At 42.3% G+C, this 21,781-nt stretch overlaps 1 protein-coding gene across 1 annotated transcript in view; it reads right to left on the minus strand.

Moving 5' to 3' along the window:
* Positions 1–888: 888 nt before the first annotated feature.
* LOC128732573 (E3 ubiquitin-protein ligase Ubr3) overlaps positions 889–21,781 on the minus strand; it is a 111,186-nt gene continuing 90,293 nt past the window's right edge. The window contains exons 8-12 of the mRNA XM_053825847.1: positions 3,406–6,781; positions 2,674–3,326; positions 2,301–2,432; positions 2,095–2,234; positions 889–2,032 (exon numbers count right to left, since the gene is read on the minus strand). Coding sequence (XP_053681822.1) covers positions 1,915–2,032; positions 2,095–2,234; positions 2,301–2,432; positions 2,674–3,326; positions 3,406–6,781 — 4,419 coding nt within the window. The 3' untranslated portion in view covers positions 889–1,914. The remainder of the gene's footprint in view (positions 2,033–2,094; positions 2,235–2,300; positions 2,433–2,673; positions 3,327–3,405; positions 6,782–21,781) is intronic.

Raw genomic sequence — 21,781 nt, forward strand, 5'->3', positions numbered from 1 at the left:
TGTACCAGCGTTGTACGTGTACAGCGTTGTACATGTACAACGGAAGGGTGACAGACATACTGCTGTACGTTGTACGTGGTTGTGCTCATCACCGATAATCTCTAATTGCATGGTCTAAGCGTTGGTTTTTGTTCCTATTCACGAAATGTTAACACAAATTTCAAGATGCCGAGCGTTTACCGTTAAATCTTTGCCAAAATCTTGCAAAATAATAATTTAAAATTCTGCCTAGTTTTTGTTATCACAACTACCAGTCATTGGCGCTGCGCGCAGTAAAAATCGAGCAGTTGTAGCTTCGTACAACGGTGAAAGAGGTAGGTACAGAAACCACCGTTGTACCACTTTGCTTGCGTGATTCTATCGTTGTACACGGTGACAGACATACAATTGTACAGGTACAACGCTGGTACAATTGTATGTCTGTCTAGGGTATAAAGAGCGAAACTGCGTTGTTTTCAAAACACAGGCGCATTGTAAACAGGCGAAACTAAATAAAAAAAATCAAAACAAGGCGAAACAGGGGTGAGCGAATCTCATTGTCAAAATGCTTTGAGGCTCATTCCAAGGGGTTCAACTATAAAACTTAGATTTTGAGCTTGAATGCACAAATTTTATGCAGTATTGTTGTAAAATTATAAGATTGATTTATTCTACACCAATTTATGTCTTTAAACTTGATTTTTGTAACTTTTATTTAAATTAAGATTTGAAAATGTACTGGCCAATTATCACAGTGATATTTCTCATTGTTCACACTTTGTTAGTTGCGCCCTTATCGCGAATCACTCCGGTTTATTCGGGCCCCATATTTTTGTGACTGCCCTGTTTTTCATTGAATTAAACCAACGGCATTTTCTTTCAAATAAGCGCTCTTGAAATGATGTAATAGTTTAGTTAATTATTCATTGTTTCATACACTAATTAATGGTTTTAATGTTTTGAAAATCTGCCAACCGTAGTCGTTCTTTAATGTTATTTTTATACTGCACTTATCCCACAGTATCTCAAGCAATCGGTTGCAGTTCGATTCGACATTTTCAAGCGACTACTGTTCGAGAATGTGGTGAGAAAATTACTTTATTCAACAGCCCTAGTGTTTCTAAATCTAAGCATTAGTAACAAATCGAATAACTAAATATTATAATCGCGTATTATCATAGGAAAACGAGCAAAAACGATCAACGCTTACTGTAGTCTCACTCGCATATCTACCTCTGTCACCTGGCCAGTAATCACCTGGAGCCAATCGTTTTGATTTTAGATGGATTTTTCGCCAAACGTGGATACCATTTGTTAGATTCTAGAATTTCATTTCGCTTCGCTGTAAATACCAACTACCTACATTATTATACCATATACAAAGTCAGCTCTATGTCATTTTTGAGAAGCGGCATTTTCTTTGCGTTTGCTTTTTTCTTGTTTTCAGTTTGTAATAAAAAAAATTGATTTGAACAAACGATCTCTACGAGCCAAATACGAAAATTATCAAACAAAGTCTAGGTTTTTGTGTTCCGTTAGATCATAAACACTTCGCAGCTAATATACAAGTCAACACTATCGTCTATTCTGATAGTAGTAATTGTAGTCGAACTGTTTAATTAAGAGATTAAATTGGTTATTGCTCTAATGAGTGCATTTCGCGCGATAACAATTACAAATATCACAAAGCATGAAAGATTCGTTACACTCCTAAAGGATCAATTATGTCCAAAGCTTTTCGAGTCTTTTCAGATCTCACGGTTCAAACGTTTCTCATCTTAGTTGTAATAGTTTGATGTTGTAGGAAACGTTTAGTTTCCTTTATCCTGACAGTCTTGTTATTCACATTTACAAATACACAGAGTTAATTAATACATACACTCATGCATGCACAATGCAAATCGGGCAAACATCCGTTATGTCCAAAACTGTTTTCTACAGTGAATCCCGGTGCCACACCCAGGTGTGTTTTGTGTGGGCAAACCGATGGGACAACCACTGTGACTCGAGCAGATTGAAGCGATCTTCACTCAGGTATAGTGGTTTTCCGCGCCTAATCATGAAATAAAAAGACAATGTACCAACAAATCAAATGAAATAAATGACAGCGCTTACTTCAAATCTCGATCTTCCTCATCATAATCGTCTAGATATAGTGACCCCCACAAGCAAGCCCGTCGTCCTCGGATTATGATGATATAGGTTGATGTAACCATTAGGAAAATACCCGTACCGCCACCACAAGTGACCGAATGCTAAAATAAAACGCAAAAAAATATAAGAATGACCTCCAAGCAATTCGTACGGCAGATAGTACTAACCCTCACAGCCTCACAACACTCCTGTTCCTTACAGCAAGCCTGCTTCAGACAAACGATCGTTCCGCACAGCAAGCAAATTGAGCTTTCTTTTGGTACATTTTGACACTTTAGACAAGGTTGCTCGTGGTAGAACTGCAAGTTGTATCAACAGTTGTAATAAATTAGCTGAATTTAATTTCGAAATTTTTTTGCTTTATAAATTATTAAAAGAGATACGCTGACACCGCCAATATTGCAAGTTGCCACTATTGATTATTTTAAATTAAAATTGAATTCGAAAAAACCTTACAGCCGCGTCTAACGCTACCCTTATCTGTATAACATCTACTACATTGTAAAAGTAACTCCAATCGAGACCCAAATAACTACTCACCGTAAACAATCGCTCATACTCCCGTGGTAATCGGAGTAGTTTCGGCTGTTGCCATTCGACGTGGCTCAGCACAATTAGTGATCGTGCCGATTCCTGAGTGAGCCGCACTTGGCGTAGCTGATCACACCAGTACCGGGGTAGAGCCAGTTCCGTCCCGGGCAGGAAGCAAAGCGCCTTACTGGCATTAAACTTGTCCAGATCCATACTGACGGTGACTAGTTCCAAATAGTAGACAAGCCGAGTGAACTCCCACTGCGGCCCGGGGATTTCCGGTATTTCGGAATGGTAAATGTGGTGCTTGAGTAGGGCGGCTACTCGCAGGAACGGTAAACAGAGACGCTGAAGACTTTTCTCCAGTGACTCCACATCTAGCACCGACCGTGCCGTACCACCGTTTGGGGTACTGCCAGCCGGTGGATTTGGTCTTTCGGTTGGAGAGCGGATTTTTCGACATCGGTCCAAATTACTCAGTAGAAAGGCTATGGCCGAGCCGATATTCGAGACACCTTTTTCACGAATGGGATTAGCAATTTGGGAAGTGTAGTGCTCCAGCAACTGGTCGCAATCGTCTTCCGTTAGTTGAGCGCATAGTTGTAGAGCTACTTGGTAGTATAGCAAATTGTATGCAACCTTAACGATGCACGTGAAATACACTGAAAAGAGATTGGTGTTAGTAAACAACAGAAAAAAATCTTATGTTACTTCTAGCAAATGCCTACAGCAAATACTCACTTTGCTCTAAGTCCAGCGGCGCCAGCAGTATGAACTTCAGCATCAGTGCGCACGGATCGCTCAGTAAGGCCGGAACATACTCCCCACTGGCCAGTGAGAGCCCGCCAGTGGCATCGGTTAGAGCGGCATTCATGGTATCAGTTTCAATTGCGTTTTCACCGGGTGCCGACAGCAGACATCCAAGATCGACACCGCTTAACATCATCCACACTCGCCAGGGAGGTAGTATATCGTCCAGTCGAGAACGGCTTGGCGAATCATCGTTCATCCGTCTCCGAAGGTGTAGTGAGAGGACATTTAACAGCGGAACGATGCAGTCTCTCTTCGGTTTGTAGCGTACATCCTTCTGAGTGCACAAAGTTCCTCCATGCTGGATAACTTCCGATTCTAAATTAATGCGAGCGATCGAGATCACGAAGGTAGTTTGAGGAATATCAGGATGCCGCTTGATGTTTCGCTGGGTGCAGCTGATCATGTTTTCCATCGCTTCATAGAAATGAGTTGTCCTCAGCGGAAGTTTGTTATCTTTCATTAGATTCTTCACTTCACAGACTAGACTTATAAACGGTGGGAGCGAAACAACTCGAGGCGTGACAATTGGTCTTTCTAACGACGGACTTAACGGAAGAACGGAGTTAGCTAGTTGACCGCAATATGGACAGAAAAATTCGCCCCGTTCGACGTCCAGATTTTGTGGTCGTGGCGAAGTGTACAGAGATTTGAGGTACAAATCCTGACATGCTAGGTGTACGTGGTGGCCACAAGACTGTACGTGAACTCCTCCTTCCCAGCCAATATTTTCCGCTTGGAACCATGCCCACACTGCAAAATTTCTTTTCAGAAAATCTATTCGCTTGTTGAATTCAGACGACATTTTAACATTCTGCTCTAATCTAATTTTATCATCATCGTTCACTGGCAACGGGCACCTGTCATGCTCCTTCCGTCGATGACCAACAATACTACTGGATTCAACCAAAACCACCAATCCGATTGGTTTCGATTCCGTACTCGGCTCGGTGGTATTGCAGATAATACAGTCGTACGCTTTCTCGAGTGGCATTTCGATCATCTCCTCTTCGTCATCTTCGTCTCCTTCGAAACAATCCATTTGTGATGCCGCGGCTTGCTCCATGAATGCTCTCTGCCTGCTGGCGAATTCCTCCATTAACTTTTTCTGTCGTTCCTTCGCTCTTTTACTACGTTCTTCTCGTTCTTTAGCCTCCCGAGCTTTTTGCTCTGCTTGGCGTTCTCTTTGGTTCGGCCACAGGGCGTGTCGGATCTCGTCGATTCGCCGGGCGCAACTCTCATCTAAGCGAGCAATTCTTCGCAGTAAATTACCAATAAAATATGGCCCATCGCCTATTCTAGACTCCGACACCTTGATGCGTCGAGTTTGCTGTTGTTGCTGGTGACTAGAAGAACCAGATTCGACATCTTGCTGCATATTTACGTCATCCGATTCTGGCGTATCGTCCTCATCTTCTAGTGAGAAACTATCCAAAGCACCGCTTAACTGGGTGTGCAGCTTGAGCAGCAATGAAAGTATACTCTCCTCGATCCTTACAGTATCCGGTTCATGAGCAGTCTCTCCAAGGGCTTCAATGTTACGACGTTTATGTCGTAGACGACCGGGCGTCTGATGTACCAACTGGTAGTTGGCACCTCCTGCGGCGGTTGAATTGGCACTAGCGGCACTAGTTGTCGGCGCTGGCAACTGAGGTCTTCTAGGAACTGCAACCGGTTGAACACGATTAAAAGGAAGCAAGAGACCGGCGTTTACCGGCACCGAAGATGAAAACATTGTCATGTCCGGAGTGGTCGTACGCGTTGTCTCATTCACAGCCGAGTTCTGAGTTGAAACTAAAGGAAAATCGTGACGAATCACCAGTTCCATACTACTTTCGTTGTAGATTTCACTGGTAACGCGAGGGATTACCACAGTACTACCATCACTCCCAGGAGATGATGGTGCCGGCAGTGGAAGTCTGCCACCCATCGGAGCTTCGCTACTATTGTCATTGGTATTATTGTGATACTCCGCAAGCGTTAGCGCTGGTCGTTGTGCTGGTGGTGGAAGCGATTGAATACCATCTTCCACTAGCATTCGTTCCATATCTTCGTCATCGTCGTCATCCATTCTTCTAGCAAGCGAGCTCCCACGCACCACTGATAAATCCTGCGGTATGGCCACTTCATTACCAGTGGCCATATGCTGATCATGCTCGTTGTCGTTATCTACACTTCCAACCAACATCGGAAGAGTTTCACTTTCAGACAGTTCCCATTCTACGTCACTGTCGAACGTCGGAGTTCCCGTGCTCTGGTTCTGATAGTTAGCTGGTAACACCTGTGGTTCCCCCGGTATCAAAGATATTCTTTTGATAGTCATCTTTAGATTTTCAATCAAGCAATTACTCGGATAACAATTCAGTAGCTCTGGAATCGGTTCTCGATTTTCCTCCGAAACTCGCCTTCTGCCGCCTGTGTTTGTTCCACGACATTCTAACTCGTTTCCGCTGTCCCGATTGGTTTCACAATTGCACACAGCCATTTCCAGTAGAAAAACGGCCAACGCCAGCATGTGTTCGGATACAGTGAGCGTATGAACGGCTCGATACAATATTGCTAGTAACATCGCGTGTAACACTCTAGAACTCAGCACAGTCGCGGGATCACTGTAAACCTTCCCGCACGAGCTAGGCAGTCGAAAAGGCGGCCATAAACTCCTACTTTTTGGCATCTTTCCCACGCCTTTTACATAACCTCCAAAACGATCCATTGAATTCTGAAAATCTCGTCGATGCACCGCCCTAAGCAAAACATGCAGCGGATCATAGTACCGTTCCCAGACTTCCTTCACCGGCATGAACAAACCCTGTTCCAAGTTTTCCGATCCCACCGGAGGTGGCCTATATACCGAAAGCTCCTTCAAAAATTTTTCAAAATTCCGCGTGTGAGCATTCAAGCTCCGCTCCGGCATCAGCTCCAGCAGCTGACTGTGCGTCTTATCGCCGGTTGCCAACAGCGCACTGATCTCGATGATGCACTGCGTTTTCTCGTCGTTGCCTAGGTTGACTCGCGACGTGATCAGCGTGGCCAGAAAAGTCAGCAAACCTTCAAGCATAGAGTCCTGGCCCATCTCCTGGGGCGCACTGAGCATTCCCATGCCGATCCACTCGGACACCCCAAAGATCGAGATGCAATCCGTCAGGAAGTGGTTCGCCGGCAGCTGGGTGGCGCAGATTTGCAGAAAAAACAGATCCATGTCGACCATCGAATTGCAAAAGTTGGCCTGCAAGTAGGTCATTGCTTGACCCTTCATCTGAAGCCCGTTGCGTACCCAGATGCCCGATAGGATCTCGTAGAACAGACTCTGCGGAAGAAGAGAAATGGAACATTTATAATTTAAACAAAGTGAGTATTGAAAAATGAACAATACAAATGAACGACTCGACGATTGGTGATTGACTAGATAATGCGTAACTCAGACCTCATAGCTATAGTGGTCCTTAGCCTCGTATCCAGTAACTCCTATCCCTACCTCCTCGTGGTACCAGCTGGAATACAAAGAACCTTAGCGGAGATCGGATAACTAACCCCGGTGGAAACTAAGGTCGTATACCAATAGGGAAGGAGGTCACTGTTTTGTCTAGCGCTGCCCTAGTAAAACAACCGACCTAAATCCACCTTACTACAAACAATCACGCTAATACGGATCGGAATATTCGGCTTCGGAATTTAGCTGGTGACCGGGTGTTGCTCAAACAGCTTGAAACCTGTAAACTCGGCATCGTAGCTATGCGGCAGATCAGTGGCAGAGGACAGAAGAAGCAAAATCCGCGGCGGTAACACTACTAACAAACTGGAAACGGGCTTTGTAGTGTTGGAAAGAATGCAGGATCGCGTGATAGATTGGAAGGTGATCAACAAGTATTGAGGATAGAGGACCGTTTCTTCAATTACAGCATCATCAACGTACACTGCCCGCACGAACGTAGACCCGACGATAAGAAGGAAGCGTTCTACGCGATACAGGAGGCAACGTACGACAGCAGCACGGTACGAGACAGCAAGATTGTTATTGGGGATATGAACGCCCAGATCGGTAGGAAAGACATATATAGACTGGTGATAGGATCCCATAGTCTGCACATCGACACGAACGATAACGGCCAACGATGTATAAACTACGCAGCTTCCCGAGGCCTGGTGATCAGAAGTATCTTACGCAAAGATATCTACAAAGCCACCTGGAGATCACCTGATTAACGTACAATTAACCAGATTGATCACGTTCTCATAGAAGGCCTTTTCTTTTCTATTATTACGAACATACGTACCCTACGGGGTGCAGATATTGACTCTGACCACCATTTAGTAACAGTATTTGAGCGCTCAAAACTGTCAATAGTATATCAGATACGTCAAAGCCATCCTCCTCGGCTGAACATCAGGCAGCTAGATAACCCGCAATCTGCCGAGAACTATGCGCGAGTACTGGATAAGGCAGAATACGCTCGGCCATCGGAGAGGTGCACTAGGAGAAGACCCCGGAGAATACAAAATGATTGGTTTGGTAAGAAAAGCACACAAATGGTGGAGAAAAAGAAAATTGCTTGGAAAAATTATCGAAGCAATGCCACTAGACAGAACTTGGCCAAATACTTACAAGCCACTATCATGAAGATTAAAAAGCGCCAAAAGTAGGACATAGATCGTGAAGAGAGGGAATCTAATCACAAACGACCGTGAGGTGATCGATGGGTGGAAACAGTTCCGCCATGAACACCTCTCTGACGAAGTTGCAGAAAGAGACGAAACGGAAGTTAATCTAGGAGTGACCATGGGAGATAGTAATGTCCCAGCACCTGATTTTCAAGAAGTCAAACTAGAATTCGGGTAGCTGAAAACCAACAAAGCCGCTAGTAAGCACCGGCAGAACTTTATAAACATGGCCGAGAAACGCTGGCAATGGCTCTGTACTGGGTAATTTTCAAGGTTTGGGAGGAGGAGAAGCTACCGGAGCAATGGATGGGAGGAATCATTTGTCCCATCTACAAAAAGTGAGGTCGGCTCGATTGCTGCAACTATCGCGGCATATCGCTGGTAAACACCGCCTGCAAGGTGCTCTCCCAGTTCCTATTACGCCGGCTGCCACCGATAGCAGAAGGTTTCATGGCTTAATGGAGGTTCGCGCCATTGCGAACCAAATTGTCACCTATCTGACAGATCTTGCAGAAATGTCGGGAATACAACGTGTCTAAGCATCACATTTTTATTGATTTCAAAGCAGCATACGATACAGTCGATCGATACCAACTATGGCAGATAATGTATGAACACGGTTTTCCGGATAAACTGGCGTGACTGATCAGAACTACATAGCAATTTTACACAGTGATAATGTCCATACAAACAAATTCTGGGATTTGGCTGGAAAAACTACCGGAGGATAAGACTCGACAATCCTACACAGGTACACCTGGAGGTCACCAAAGCAGACAGAATGACAGATCGACCACGTTTTGGACTGTCGGAACTTCTCAGACATTATCGACGTCGGATCCTATCGAAGCGCTAACGTTGACCTAGTGGACCTGGACGAGGCTCCTTTCGAGGACTGTTGGACACCATCAAAACAGCCATCACCAGTGTAGCGGAGAGTTCCATTTGGCATGTGATGGATGAGAAGAATGCTGCGCGGGCGGCCATCGGCTGAATCGTTCTCAGGAAACACGAAGGTTCTACCAGAAACTGAACGGATCCCGCAAAAGCTTTGTGCCGCAAGTCGAAATGTGCCGGGATAAGAATGGCAGTATTCTGACGAACGATCGTAAGGTGACCGATAGGTGGAAGCAGTACTTCGACGTACACCTGAATGACGTCCAGGCAGAGAAGCATGGCAGCGGGGAAAGCTATTTTGATGGTGCAACAAATGTTTGTACGTACCGGCTAATTGTTCGAATTTGGGATACGTTACAACTACCGGAGGAGTCAAAAGGTGAGGTTATCTGCCCGATCTATAAAAAGAGCGACAAGTTAGACTGTGAGAACTCAACTATCGAGCGATCGCCGTTCTCAATGCCGCCTATAAAGTGCTGTCCCAAATCATTTTCCTATCACCAATTGTGAACAGATTTGGGGGAACATATCAAGCCGGCTTCGTCGAAGGTCGCTCTACAGCGGATCAAATATTTACACTGCGGCAGATCCTCCAAAAGGGCCGTGAATACAGAGTTCCCGCGCGCCATTTGCTCGTTGACTTCAAAGCTGCATATGATACCATCGACCGGAAAGAGCTATGGAAAATTATGGACGAGAACAGTTTTCTCAGGAAACTCATCAAACTGATTCGATCTACGATGGATGGCACACAGTGCTTTGTTCGGATTTCGGGTGGCTTGTCAAGTTCATTCGAATCACACAGAGGGCTTCGTCAAGGTCTCTCATGCCTGCTCTTCAACATAGCGCTACACAGCGTGTTATGAGCCGAGCGGTTATCAACACGCGGGCTACGATCTTCAACAAATCTAGTCAATTTGTCTGCTTTGCCGATGACATAGACGTTATCGCCAGAGCATCTATCAACAGTACACTAGACTTAAGTGCGAAGCAGAAAAGATTGAGTTAAAGGTAAATACGTCTAAAACAAAGTACATGGTGACCAGCGGAACCGAGGCCGACCAACGTTGCTTGGGCAGTAGTATAATGATCGACGGCGATGAGTTTGAGTTAGTCGACGAATTTGTCTACCTTGGCTCACTGGTAACTCACTGGTTGGCGGACAATGATACCAGCCGTGAGATTCGGAGGCGTATTATCAGCGGAAGTCGTGCTTAATATGGGCTTCCCAAGCAATTTCGATCGAGCGAACTAAGTCCCCGTACAAAATGCACCCTGTACAAGGCGCTTATTAGACCGGCTATTCTCTATGGGCATGGAACATGGACAACGCTCGAGGAGAACCTGCGAGTGCTTGGAGTTTTCGAAAGACGAGTGCTAATAACAATTTTCGGTGGTGTACAGGTGAACGGAGTATGGAGGCGGAGGACGACCCACGAAGTCGCACAGCTCTATGGCAATGGGTAGGGCATGTTACAAGCATCCCGGACAACTACCCTGCAAAGATGGTGTTTGCCTCAAATCTGGTAGGAACAAGACGGCCAGGTCCGAAGAATTGGAGAGCGGAAGTCCACATCCGAGGTAATTGGAGAAACCTTGTTCAACAGGCTTTGTCTTAGGACGGCAAACTACCTAAGTAAGTACGCTACCGGAGGAGTTGATGGAAGATAGTTTATCCTATCTACAAATGGCTGATCGGATAAGCTGCAATTACTGCGGTACTCTTGGAGATCTTATTAAGCCGGCTGTCGCCAATAGCATGAGGATATGTAGAAAACCACCAACTGGGCTTCACAAAGAGCCCATGGGAACTCCCCTACATATCACATATTCATCGATTTCAAAGTAGCATACGATACGGTCGAGCGAGACCAGCGAGCAAAGAAACGAGCCACGTTTTTCAGAAAGAGAAGAAGAAAGTACGAAAGTACGAGTACGAAAATTAATAGAAAATCTGACAACAGGCCTTTCCTTTATTCGGAATCAAAAAACGAGCTTTGTACCACACTGGATAACACACTGATTTCGTTGGTCGGATTTTAAGATGATAACAATAATCGAAATTATGTATTGAGCCGTGTTAAACAAATTTGTCAATGAAAACAATTTCGTTCATGGAAGTCAGAACAGTAAAAGCAGGAGGTATGAGCAAACAATAAATAGTACACATCCGCTCGAAGGCACGTTCAGCAGTTTTTTGTCAGTAAAGATTCTAACAAAATCGAATGACTATAATCAAACAAAAAAAAATCGAATGTCGATTTATACCGACATAATCAGGTAAAGCTAAGAAATGTCGAGCTAACCGTGCGAACGATTAATATTGGCGACGCTGTAACATAACCCTCTGTACTATTATATCTCGTATGCGAAAAAGTGTTATAACAAGTTACGTTACGAAATATCTATTGATAAAATAGTAACTTAAAAAAACCGCGTACAGGCTACTTGCAGTTGCAATTTAAACAAATATTCATTCCACAAGGAATTCGGTCACAAATAGTTCCAATTTCAATTTACCTTAAATTAGTCATTTTCCAGATAGCTTATTATGATACGAAACCCTGCCATATTTCCACCAATAATAGAATGAATCAGTAAAATCCAGTATTTCATTCAACCAACCAGCGCAGAGCGGGTGTAATTCCAAACCCCAGCGTGGCACAGTTTAGCTTCAAACCCACGATCACCACATGCAAACATTTGATGAACGATGTTATATACCTATGGGCTATGGCCAGCCAGAGGTAGTTTGTTTGAAATGAATGAAACCAGAGCCGTTGCGTTGGCTGATGAGAAATCAACTCGATATTGGGATTGGGTACCATTACGGGTTTCTCTCTTTCCTTCTCTTTGTTCTCGTTTTAGTACAGCGATCATATGGAGTAACTTGAATGAATCACTACACCAGCAGTTTCCGCCCGGGGTACCAAACAGAGAGGCACACACTTCAGCTAAGTTCAGTTCAGACACAACCATTGAAGCAGCGAAGAGTGACCACACGCCAAGTAAATCACAATGAAGTTCAGTCGATCATAATTGGATAAATAACATTGCAATAGTTATACTGCCAACATAAACTAGTATTAGTAGAAGTGATGTTTTCAGTCCCCTTTTAGAACATCGACTTCTGCAGTCTCAGAACAATACCAACCGCGGCGTGGTCCAGTAAGCATTCGTATTTAGACGGTTACTCCGTGAATTCTCTGACGTTGCCATTGGTGTGTTGACCATTCAGATAATCAGTCGCATAACTTTCGAATAGCCGTCCCGTCATGATGGTGATCGCGAAAAGTGAATGAATCATAGCCATGTCGTAACCAACATTACCCGTTAGTGCAGTGCCATTTCGAGAGACCATATTTTGCAGAAACTGGTGAAACCAAAATCCAACTTCAACTTGACCTTAGACGAGGAAGCCTTCACTACCTGCTGCGTCGAGTTGAACACACGGGCCTGTTCTACTAGAACCCAAAGGTAAGCCCTAGCTTGAGTTGTTTGGGGCGACAAAAGGTGGTTTTGCAAAGAAAGTGATTTACGCGGGACGTGAAAGAAAGTGTGCTCAGCCTTCGCAAATATCGGGCAAAACGGTGTTGGTTTTACCCAGAGGGTGTTGTTGCCCAACCCGTCAGTGCAGTGCAGCTGGTTGAGACCTATCACTTATGTATAGTTGAGTCGTCAATTGAATAATTTTATTGTTGCGGGTGATGCGAATTGCGCTTCGCCTGCAGAAACTTTCGCATTGATGCGTTTCAGAGGCAGTTTTTATCTTCTCAGCGGGTGTCACGATACAAACCGATGCTGATGCTGGGCAGGATCTAAAAATCTAGATAAAGATCCAACTTGCATGAATTGGGTTGCTTGAGATAATTGACTGGAATATAGAAACACTTTGTTTTTGTTGTCAGATTATGCGAAGAAATTCAAGGTTTGGAACAAAAATAACAAATGTTTAATAATAAATCAAATTTAGAATAATCTAAAGTAATTTTTTCTATGAGCTGTTAGCCTTAAGCTAATGAGAATTTAAACTTAAGGGGACAATTTTGGTATAATTTTTTTATTGGTATTTTTATGACTTTTGAGCTTTGTAAACGCAGTCTGAGAAAAAATAAAAAGAAGAAGAAAATGGTTGAAAAAATTGCTGGAATTGACAACCCTCAAAAAGAGCAGAAAAGTATCCAAGGCTGTTGACAACTAATCTTCGCACGCTACAAGTGCTACTATCCACTGCTACCTAAACAGCTAGTCCCACCTTACTAGAACTAGAACACTTCCAGGCAAGAGTATAGCCCAGGGTTTCGTCAACGTAGCGTTAAATGTTCTGATTTCACGAAGAATTCTCCTATTCAATCGATGTGCGCAATCCTCAAAGTGTTCTTCATCGGTGTTCAAACGAACGCAGCTTTAGCTGCTTAACTTATCGAAGTAGTCATATCGTGATACCATTACATGTTTTACTTATTGTTGATTGACTTTTTATTAAATTTGCATTCGTTGGTCTTTATTGTCAATACTGTTGGCTATTCGTAAGTTTAAGCGTGTAGGGCGTTATATCTCTGCATATTAGCGTTGGTAAGAGGAAATGCTTATCAACTTAGGGACTATATTAGGTCGTATGAAAAAGAGTTAGGGCAAATGCTCCCATACGATTTAAACGGGAAAAGCAAAGCAAACTGTTTTATTCATACGGCCTATTGGCTCGTTTCATTATCCCTGATTTCCCTGATCGCGGATAAGTTCAAGTTGTCACGTGGTTTTTGAGCCGTAAATCTCGCATGTGCATAATATTTTTCGATATAAATTAAATTATGGTTCTATATGAGCACCATTGGCATTATATTAAATTTGTTAAAAAGGTATTTTTTATATCTTAATTTTCGTAGTTACTGGCTTTACAAGAAAATTTTCGAATATCCAGGTTTGTCTCATATAACTGGTGCTTACATACTTACATTATTCATCTAGCTCCCCCCTTCAACTAACAACAAATCCTTTCCCGAAATACTTGTGAAGATGCAGAGGATTCTCTGGTCTTTAGTAGCAACAAGTATTGGACTAACATTCCTTCCCATTCCACCAGGACCCGCATTCGGACGTGGCCGGCGCGGTATTGATCAGCGTGCAGGGACCTGATAAGGTTGCACAATGAGAAATAGCGTGCTGTCCCAAGTATGCTTTTTCCAGCCATCATTTTGCAATTTTCATCGGTCCTGGTCAAAAACGGAGTAGCAGCACACGGACGGTATTCCATGCTTTTGCTGATGCTTAATACTGTTGGCTATTCGTAAGTTTTTATATTGTTGGATGTTAATTGAAAACAGAACTCTGTGCGTATTCGAAACTGACTTCATTGCTGATCAACTTGAACGCATTTTCCCATTCATCATCACATTTAATTCAGGGTGGCAACTGGATACGAAAAACCAAATTCCTTGATTTTTCCAGGTTTTTCCCGTTGTTTAATAAAATTCTAGGTTTCATATTGCGATATAATTTTAACTGAAAATGTGTTTCGATCATTGATATTTAAATTGTTTATCAATTTACCAGGTATTGAGAAAAATTTCCCCACCTACTGTATTTCCCTAAACGAATTCTTCAATCACTTTCTCTAATTCTGCCGACCAGAAAATTACACTCCTCCCGTGAGTTCCCCATCTGTTCTTTTTCCCGCGCAAGTTTATTCGCAAACTCAGGCGCAAGCGGGGTTTTAGTGCCCATTGCGGCTAGCTCTCGAACCCGCCGTGGTGTTTTTCCTGCCAGCCACGCGGAAATGTTTAATTTTCGTCCTTCGAGCCATAAGCCATGCACAAAAGCAGTTTAATTGAGCTAATTTTTAATTTCGCTTTACCACTGGTGGCTATTCTACTTTCTGACCAATGCGGCTTATTTCACTTTGCATGGATTGATCGGGATTTACTCTTCCGGGTCCAAGATAGAGCCAAAAACTTGTAACATGGAAGGTAGGGTCGCTACACCCGCATTTCGGTTACAACTTGTTACAACAGTATGACAAGTTTATGTACTGCCGTGAGTCAGTAGAATTTCTCCAACCTTTTTCTCGAAAACCGAATTTCGCTGCGGTGCCACTGGCATTTACTTCGATGTTCTGCGAAATGTGTCACATGCCGCAAAATGTCCGTCTTGAAACTTCTATGTCATTCGATTCGACTTGACTAACGTCAAACGAAACGCGCAAAGTGAGTGCAAACTAAATTTGTTATATCACTTCACTTGCCTCGCAGAATAATGCCCTTTGCAAAACACTGAGCTAATTATCGATAACCCAATCTATCGCTTGTGTGCCATACATCTTAAAAATTCCCTGATTATTTCAGGTTTTTCCAGGTAATTTCAAATTCCCTGACAATTCCAGGTTTTCCAGGTTTTTCCAGGTAATTGCCACCCTGTTTATGTTATATATTAGTCAGATGATTAAAATGTATAAAACCAATAAATAAAAAATAGACACGGGTTTCATCTCTTTCTAACTAAAAATAAAAAATAAGAAAACTTATCCAATTTAATTCTACTATGTGTATTTTATTCACGACAGATACGTATTTCGCCTACGACTTGCAGGCTTCCTCAGTGTCTGTTTTCGAACTTCGGGTTTTCTTATTTTTTATTTTTAGGTTTCGTATTCTACTAAAACGCTCCAAAAACTTCAGTCTCTTTCTAACTATATTCTGAAAGAAAAATTAAAAGGTACCTTGATTTTGCAACATTTGTATGGCCCTCATTTATTAGATTTGAGTAACTCTGTACATAGTCAAATAATTGTTCCATGTTTCTAGTACTATGGACAATGACAGAACCATATGCGTACATTTTTAGCGCTCCTTAAGGGGAAACCAAAAATGGCTCAAACATGGCTGTATAAATGGCTACCGTTCGATGCATGTATTGTTTTTCGCCTTAAAAATGCATCTGTATTGGCAGAACACGCTTTCGCTACGTAATCAGTACTTTCGGTGCTGTTATAATTTCCTAAAACTTGTCATTCCATTTATCGATCCATATTCGATATATCTCGCGAAACTTTTCAAAAGGACCAAAGTAACAATGAGAGATTCTCTTCAGGTCTCTTCTCTTTCGCTTATCACGGCGATGCAAAGGCACTTTAATACATCAGCTTTGCATGCAATCGGTTGCTGGTGTCGTTAAGAATACTTTGGTTAAAATGCATTTATGTCGCCGCAATAATCAGAAGAGAGGGACACCAAAGAGAATCTCTCAATGTTACTTAGGCCCTTTTGAAAAGTTTCGCGAGATATAGTTTTATCGTTAACCACTCAGCGAAACATAATCCCTAATGCATTTGTCGCTGCGCATTTGAGTTATCTATACCACATTGTTGTACTTTCAACAAGACTTTTGCGCAAGCCGAATTTCCTAGTATTTGGAAACGATCCTTCATGTTTCTCGTTCATAGGAGTGGCGATCGTCGGAATGTTAGAAACTACAGAGGAATTTCGAGGTATTCTGCAGCTTCCAAGCTTTTTGATATTATTGTGGGCACTGCCATGCCTGGCCGATCACGTAGTTTACACTGACACAAAAGCTGCATTCGACCGGATCGATCATCGCATCCTTCTATGGAAATTGCATCGTTTGGGAGCCTCAGAGCAACTATTGGCTTGGTTTGAATCGTATTTACGCGATAGAGTCTTGCAAGTCAAGTTAAAATCTACTATTTCATCTGTGTTTACAAAGAAGTCTGGTGTTCCTCAAGGAAGCAATATAAGGCCCTTGCTGTTCATATTGGTCTTCAACGATGTAGTTATGCTACTAGAAACCGAATGCACACTTATCTACGCTGACGATCTTAAATTGTTTCTTATCGTGCGCTCCATTAACGATTGTAGTCTGCTCCAAAGATTGTTAGATGCCTTCGTGAATTGGTGCTTGGTTCAATTACTTGATAGTGAGCACAGCAAAATGTGAGGTAACAACATTCCATCGCACTCAAAACCCTATCATCTTTGACTACAATATAAACGGAAATACTATCCGGAGGGTAAAGCAAGTTACCGACCTTGGCATCTTACTCGACCCTAAACTTATGTTTAACGCTCCCCGTTCTGCTATTATTTCCAAAACAACCCGACAGCTAGGATTTATCTAAAAAAATGGAAAAGATTTTAAGGACCTTCACTGCTTGAAATCTTTATACTGTGCATTAGTCCGTCCTTTGTTTGAAAACGCCTGCGTGATTTGGCATGCACACCAGCTCCAAAGACGTTTTATCCGTATTGCCTTTCGAGACGCGGATCAGCTGTGTTTATGTTCGCAAGCTATGCTATTTGACATATAACGGGCGGCAACTAAAATTTTGGAATTTTTTTCTCAAGCTGTCAAAAAAAGACAAAGATACATGAAGAAGATCTGATTTACCGAAATTAAAGATATATTATCCATTGTTGAAAAAAATTAGTGTACATTTGATAACGGTCCGTAATCGGCTGTTCGGCGAAGCTTCCGTTTGATGTCCAAACAGCAGTGTTGTACGGCCGTCATGTCAACTTTGCAAATGCATCTCTTGATTCTACCAATCAACTGTTTGCAATTCGTGGCTCTCCAGTTATTTTTGTACACCATGGAACTAAAAATCTCTAAGAAACCTTCGATTGGGCGCACTGAGACAGATTTGTCGGGTCATGGTTTTTGGGTACAAATGGGATCGAATGGGTGGTATTCAGGAACGGTTGTGTTTTATTGGCGTAATGCGATGATGCTCTATCTGGCCAAAACACGTATTGTTCATCTGCATGATGTTTTTGTAGAAACGGGATCAAAATTTTCTTCAAACATTCGTCTGGTGCACTTTTTAATTGATAGCCACACCAAAGGGCTTGTTGTTGAATGCACGAGAAAGAGAACGATGTCCTTCAGCGTCCATAATTTTGGCTGGTCTTCCACTACCTTGCTTGCGAATAGTTGTTGGGCATCTTAGGATATGGCAAATAGTCGAAGCCGCAACATATTCACTTTTTAAATGTTGTACCGTATACTTTTTGCCGAGATTTCTGTGGCAGTTCGTAGAAATGTACAACGCGCTTCCGACATGCTTATAAGCAAAACTGGATAAGCATAAACAAAACAAAAAATATTGACAAAAAGAGAAGAGAAGAGAGAGAGAGAGAGAGAGAGAGAGAGAGAGAGAGAGAGAGAGAGAGAGAGAGAGAGAGAGAGAGAGAGAGAGAGAGAGAGAGAGCTAACACATACATACTCTCATTTCTCTCTGAGCTCGTTTGTTATTGAGTACAATGCCCGCGAAAAATTCCACAATTTTAGTTGCCACCCATTATTACTGACGTTGTTGGTAAACAAAAGGCATCCTAATTCCTAATGTAAAGCCTTATGGTACTCCATAGTTAACCCCCTACATTCATGATTACTGTTTTGGTAGTTTGTCTGTTGAACTATTTGTTTCTTATATTTTAAAAATGACTGGAACAGAGATTTTAAAAATGACTGGACAAAGTACAAGCATTTTCTCTTATTTTATAGCTGTGCAGTTTTCGTAGCAGCATATACAACTGTGGCCAACATTCAAACGTTTTTATAGCCATTTACTAGGAATTGTGAAGCATATTTTCTCTTAATTTACGCTTGACTAACTAAATTACTTGTGGGGTTCTACTTTAACTGATTTTACTGAAATTTTACCTACTGCGGGCGGTTGCCAAGGGAGGATTTTGTAGATTAATTTTTTTAAATGTTCTTTACACTCAAGTCTTTTTTACACGGTTTATTTCGATTACTCAAGAAGGGTGCAACTTAGGGACCATTTACAAAATGCGTAACGAATGTCGGACCTCTCCCAAATGTATTGAGAAATAAATTAATGGTCCCTAAGATGCCCTGTTCTTAATATTCGAAAAAGCTAACCGTGTAAAAAAAGTACTTGAGTGTACACAGCATTATCATCTGGGGTATATCTGTCGTCTTGACTCAGGAACTGACGGACAATTGCATAGGTGCTGAGTATCGCTGATTTCTGCAACGCAGGTAGCTCTCAATCCAACCAGCACCATTAGGACTTCCAGCAATACTTTTGGAACCACTCCGGTTGCGGAAAGCACTATCGGAAGTATTCTTGGGACCTCTTCTAATCTCCACAACTCTTTCAACTCCACTGCCAGCGGACGATATTTTAATATTTTGTGATGGTGTGTTGACTCATACTATTAACTGCAAGCCTTTTTTTCTGTTTTTATTTATTCTGTTAATTCACTCGTGAGCGAGCATTGAAATTGCTTTCCCATCGAATGTAACCTGTTGTATTTAAATATGTCTGTTGTTATACAAGTTATGGTCGTTTGAATTTTGTCAAAAGAACACAACAGAGCAAACAATTATAAATCTGCATTCTTCTTTCGACACGGTCCAGCAGTCGATTGCAGCGAAGGAATAAGAAAGCGAACAGGGCTCAACGATCCGTGATTTCTAACCTTCCCAATCACAGACGACATAAGCATATACGAAATGGCTACTTTAAAGTCATGAATAAAGAAGCACACCTGACAGAGCACGTTTCGGCGGACTGGAACAAGACTGGAGAGCATCAAAACGACAAGCTTGGCTTTGGGCGCGTCACCAGCACTGAGAAATGTAGACTTAATGAGGAGTATTTGAATTTTGTAGATTTACTTAACGATCTTTAGAACTTTACTTGAATTTTTTTTTCAAGAGCTATTATTTAATTTAGTTTTCTTTGGAGTTATCTTGCTCCTGAGTTGCTCCTCAGCTTCCCAGACACCGACGACACATGCATTCACGAACTGGATTCTGCGAATTCATTCTCGTACCGTGTTGGAAAACTACTAACTAAAAGACTACTAGTAAAAGTAAACTGAATTTTGCTGGTTTATTTTAACGTTTTGCCTAAGCTTGTTCTACGTGAATAATGCGCTGTGGCAATTACATGCAATAAATTGCTAGCATTGATCCAGGCAATCGACAGCCTGTATCAGCATTGAAATTCTATCATGTTTTCAATCTAAATGGTAAAAATAATCCGATTACATTCTCGAAAACGAAGTGATGTTACACCAAACAACGCATTCATATTATTCATAAACGCATTTGAAGACCTGCATTGTGGAAAACTTTCATGCGGGAAGACTGGCACCGACCAATTCAATTATACTTAGTTAAGCCAAACTCAAGACTGCATTTCCGGTACTGGTCAAAGCATGGCCAGTATAGGCATAATAACATGACTCATCGACTTGTTCTATAAACATATTTGAATTATCTGTGTTCTTTTAATTTTTTGAACTTTAAAATCGAAAAGTTAAATGCTAAATCTCAGTCTAATCATCAAAATCACTAGAACAGATTTAAATTAGACTGCTTTTTTCCATTTATTCACAATTAAGGAAGAGAATTCACACCCATCTAGAGGTCATGAGTACTATACTGTTTGTTATCATTCGTGATTCGTTATCATCTGTCGCTTTGTAGACAGTAGGCATACTTTTATCGGTTGTTACATTATTCCATACAGTTCAACCGGCTACATTCGTGGGAAAATTGATAACTAACAGCTGCTGGCTGCCACAACTGCCTACCAACCACTGACCCAGTAAGCATGCAATTAATTGCTCATAATTGTGGCAGCTGGCTGCCATCGCGAGTGAGAGTTGGAATCATCGACTATTATCACAGCTAATCTGAATAGATTCGACTTCCGAGAGCTTCGTCTACAAATTGCTAAGCAATTGTTTCCGGTTTTATTTTCTCTGATTACAGACTGTAAATTTTAACCGATCACCGTCGAACCGGGTCATGCCTATCCTCACACAATGAAACTATTGGAACAATACTCAACGACAAACATCAGCTTTAGGAAGAGGTTGATAACTTCCTGTTTGGTACTGGTGCTAGCATTAAGCAACCTACCGCGGCCAGTTCAATCGCAAGGGGTCACAGTAGCGAGCGTGATTTCTGTGGTACAGCTTGGCAGGGAAATCATCGGCAGTATAATCGAAACATGGGACTTAATGGAGGAGGTCGGTGACATTCATCTACCGTTCAAGCGCAGTAAGGATGAAAGAATCCTGCGGAAGATGCTTGAACTTAGCACACAAATTGCTAACAGCGAACGTCAGGTAACTAAATTGAGTGACTGATTCTAATTCCACTGATTTTAATTATTTATTACATTTTTTGATACAGATCCTTACCAATGCCGACTTTACGGTTGAAGTGTTACTGAAACAGTTTTCAATCGAGTCGCGGCTGGAGAACAACTTGCAGGAATTGGCCGATCTGATGAATCGAATCAGCCACCGAGAGCGGGTTATGCGATCGTACGTGGAATCCGAAGAAACGATCGAACAGCTAACGCTGGAATCGTTCGCCCGCAGTACCGTCGCTCAGGACGTTAACAGTGTTCCGGAGCTGGTTTCGCGCATCGATTTACTGGTGTCTGGCTCGCGGGATCTGCCCTTCCGGAAACCGGGCATACTGGAGCTGCTGCAGTATGCTACCGACGTAAGTAATTTTGTCTGTTTTTTTTTAAGTGAAACAGCAATGTAAGTTTGGTGCCAGTGAACTTTGTTCGAGCGATAATAGCAGTTGATTGACCCAACATATACAGGCAGGGAAGACGTCTGCCCTGTGTGACCTAATAGGACATATCAGGTACAAATATTAAGTAATGAGATTTTACTAAGAAATTATTCTACCTAAATTGTTTTCATAAATCGGGGAAACATCAAAAAAAGGTTCGAAATTT

Source organism: Sabethes cyaneus, chromosome 1 (assembly GCF_943734655.1).
Source record: "Sabethes cyaneus chromosome 1, idSabCyanKW18_F2, whole genome shotgun sequence".
In the NCBI taxonomy this organism is placed as follows: Eukaryota; Metazoa; Arthropoda; class Insecta; order Diptera; family Culicidae; genus Sabethes; species Sabethes cyaneus.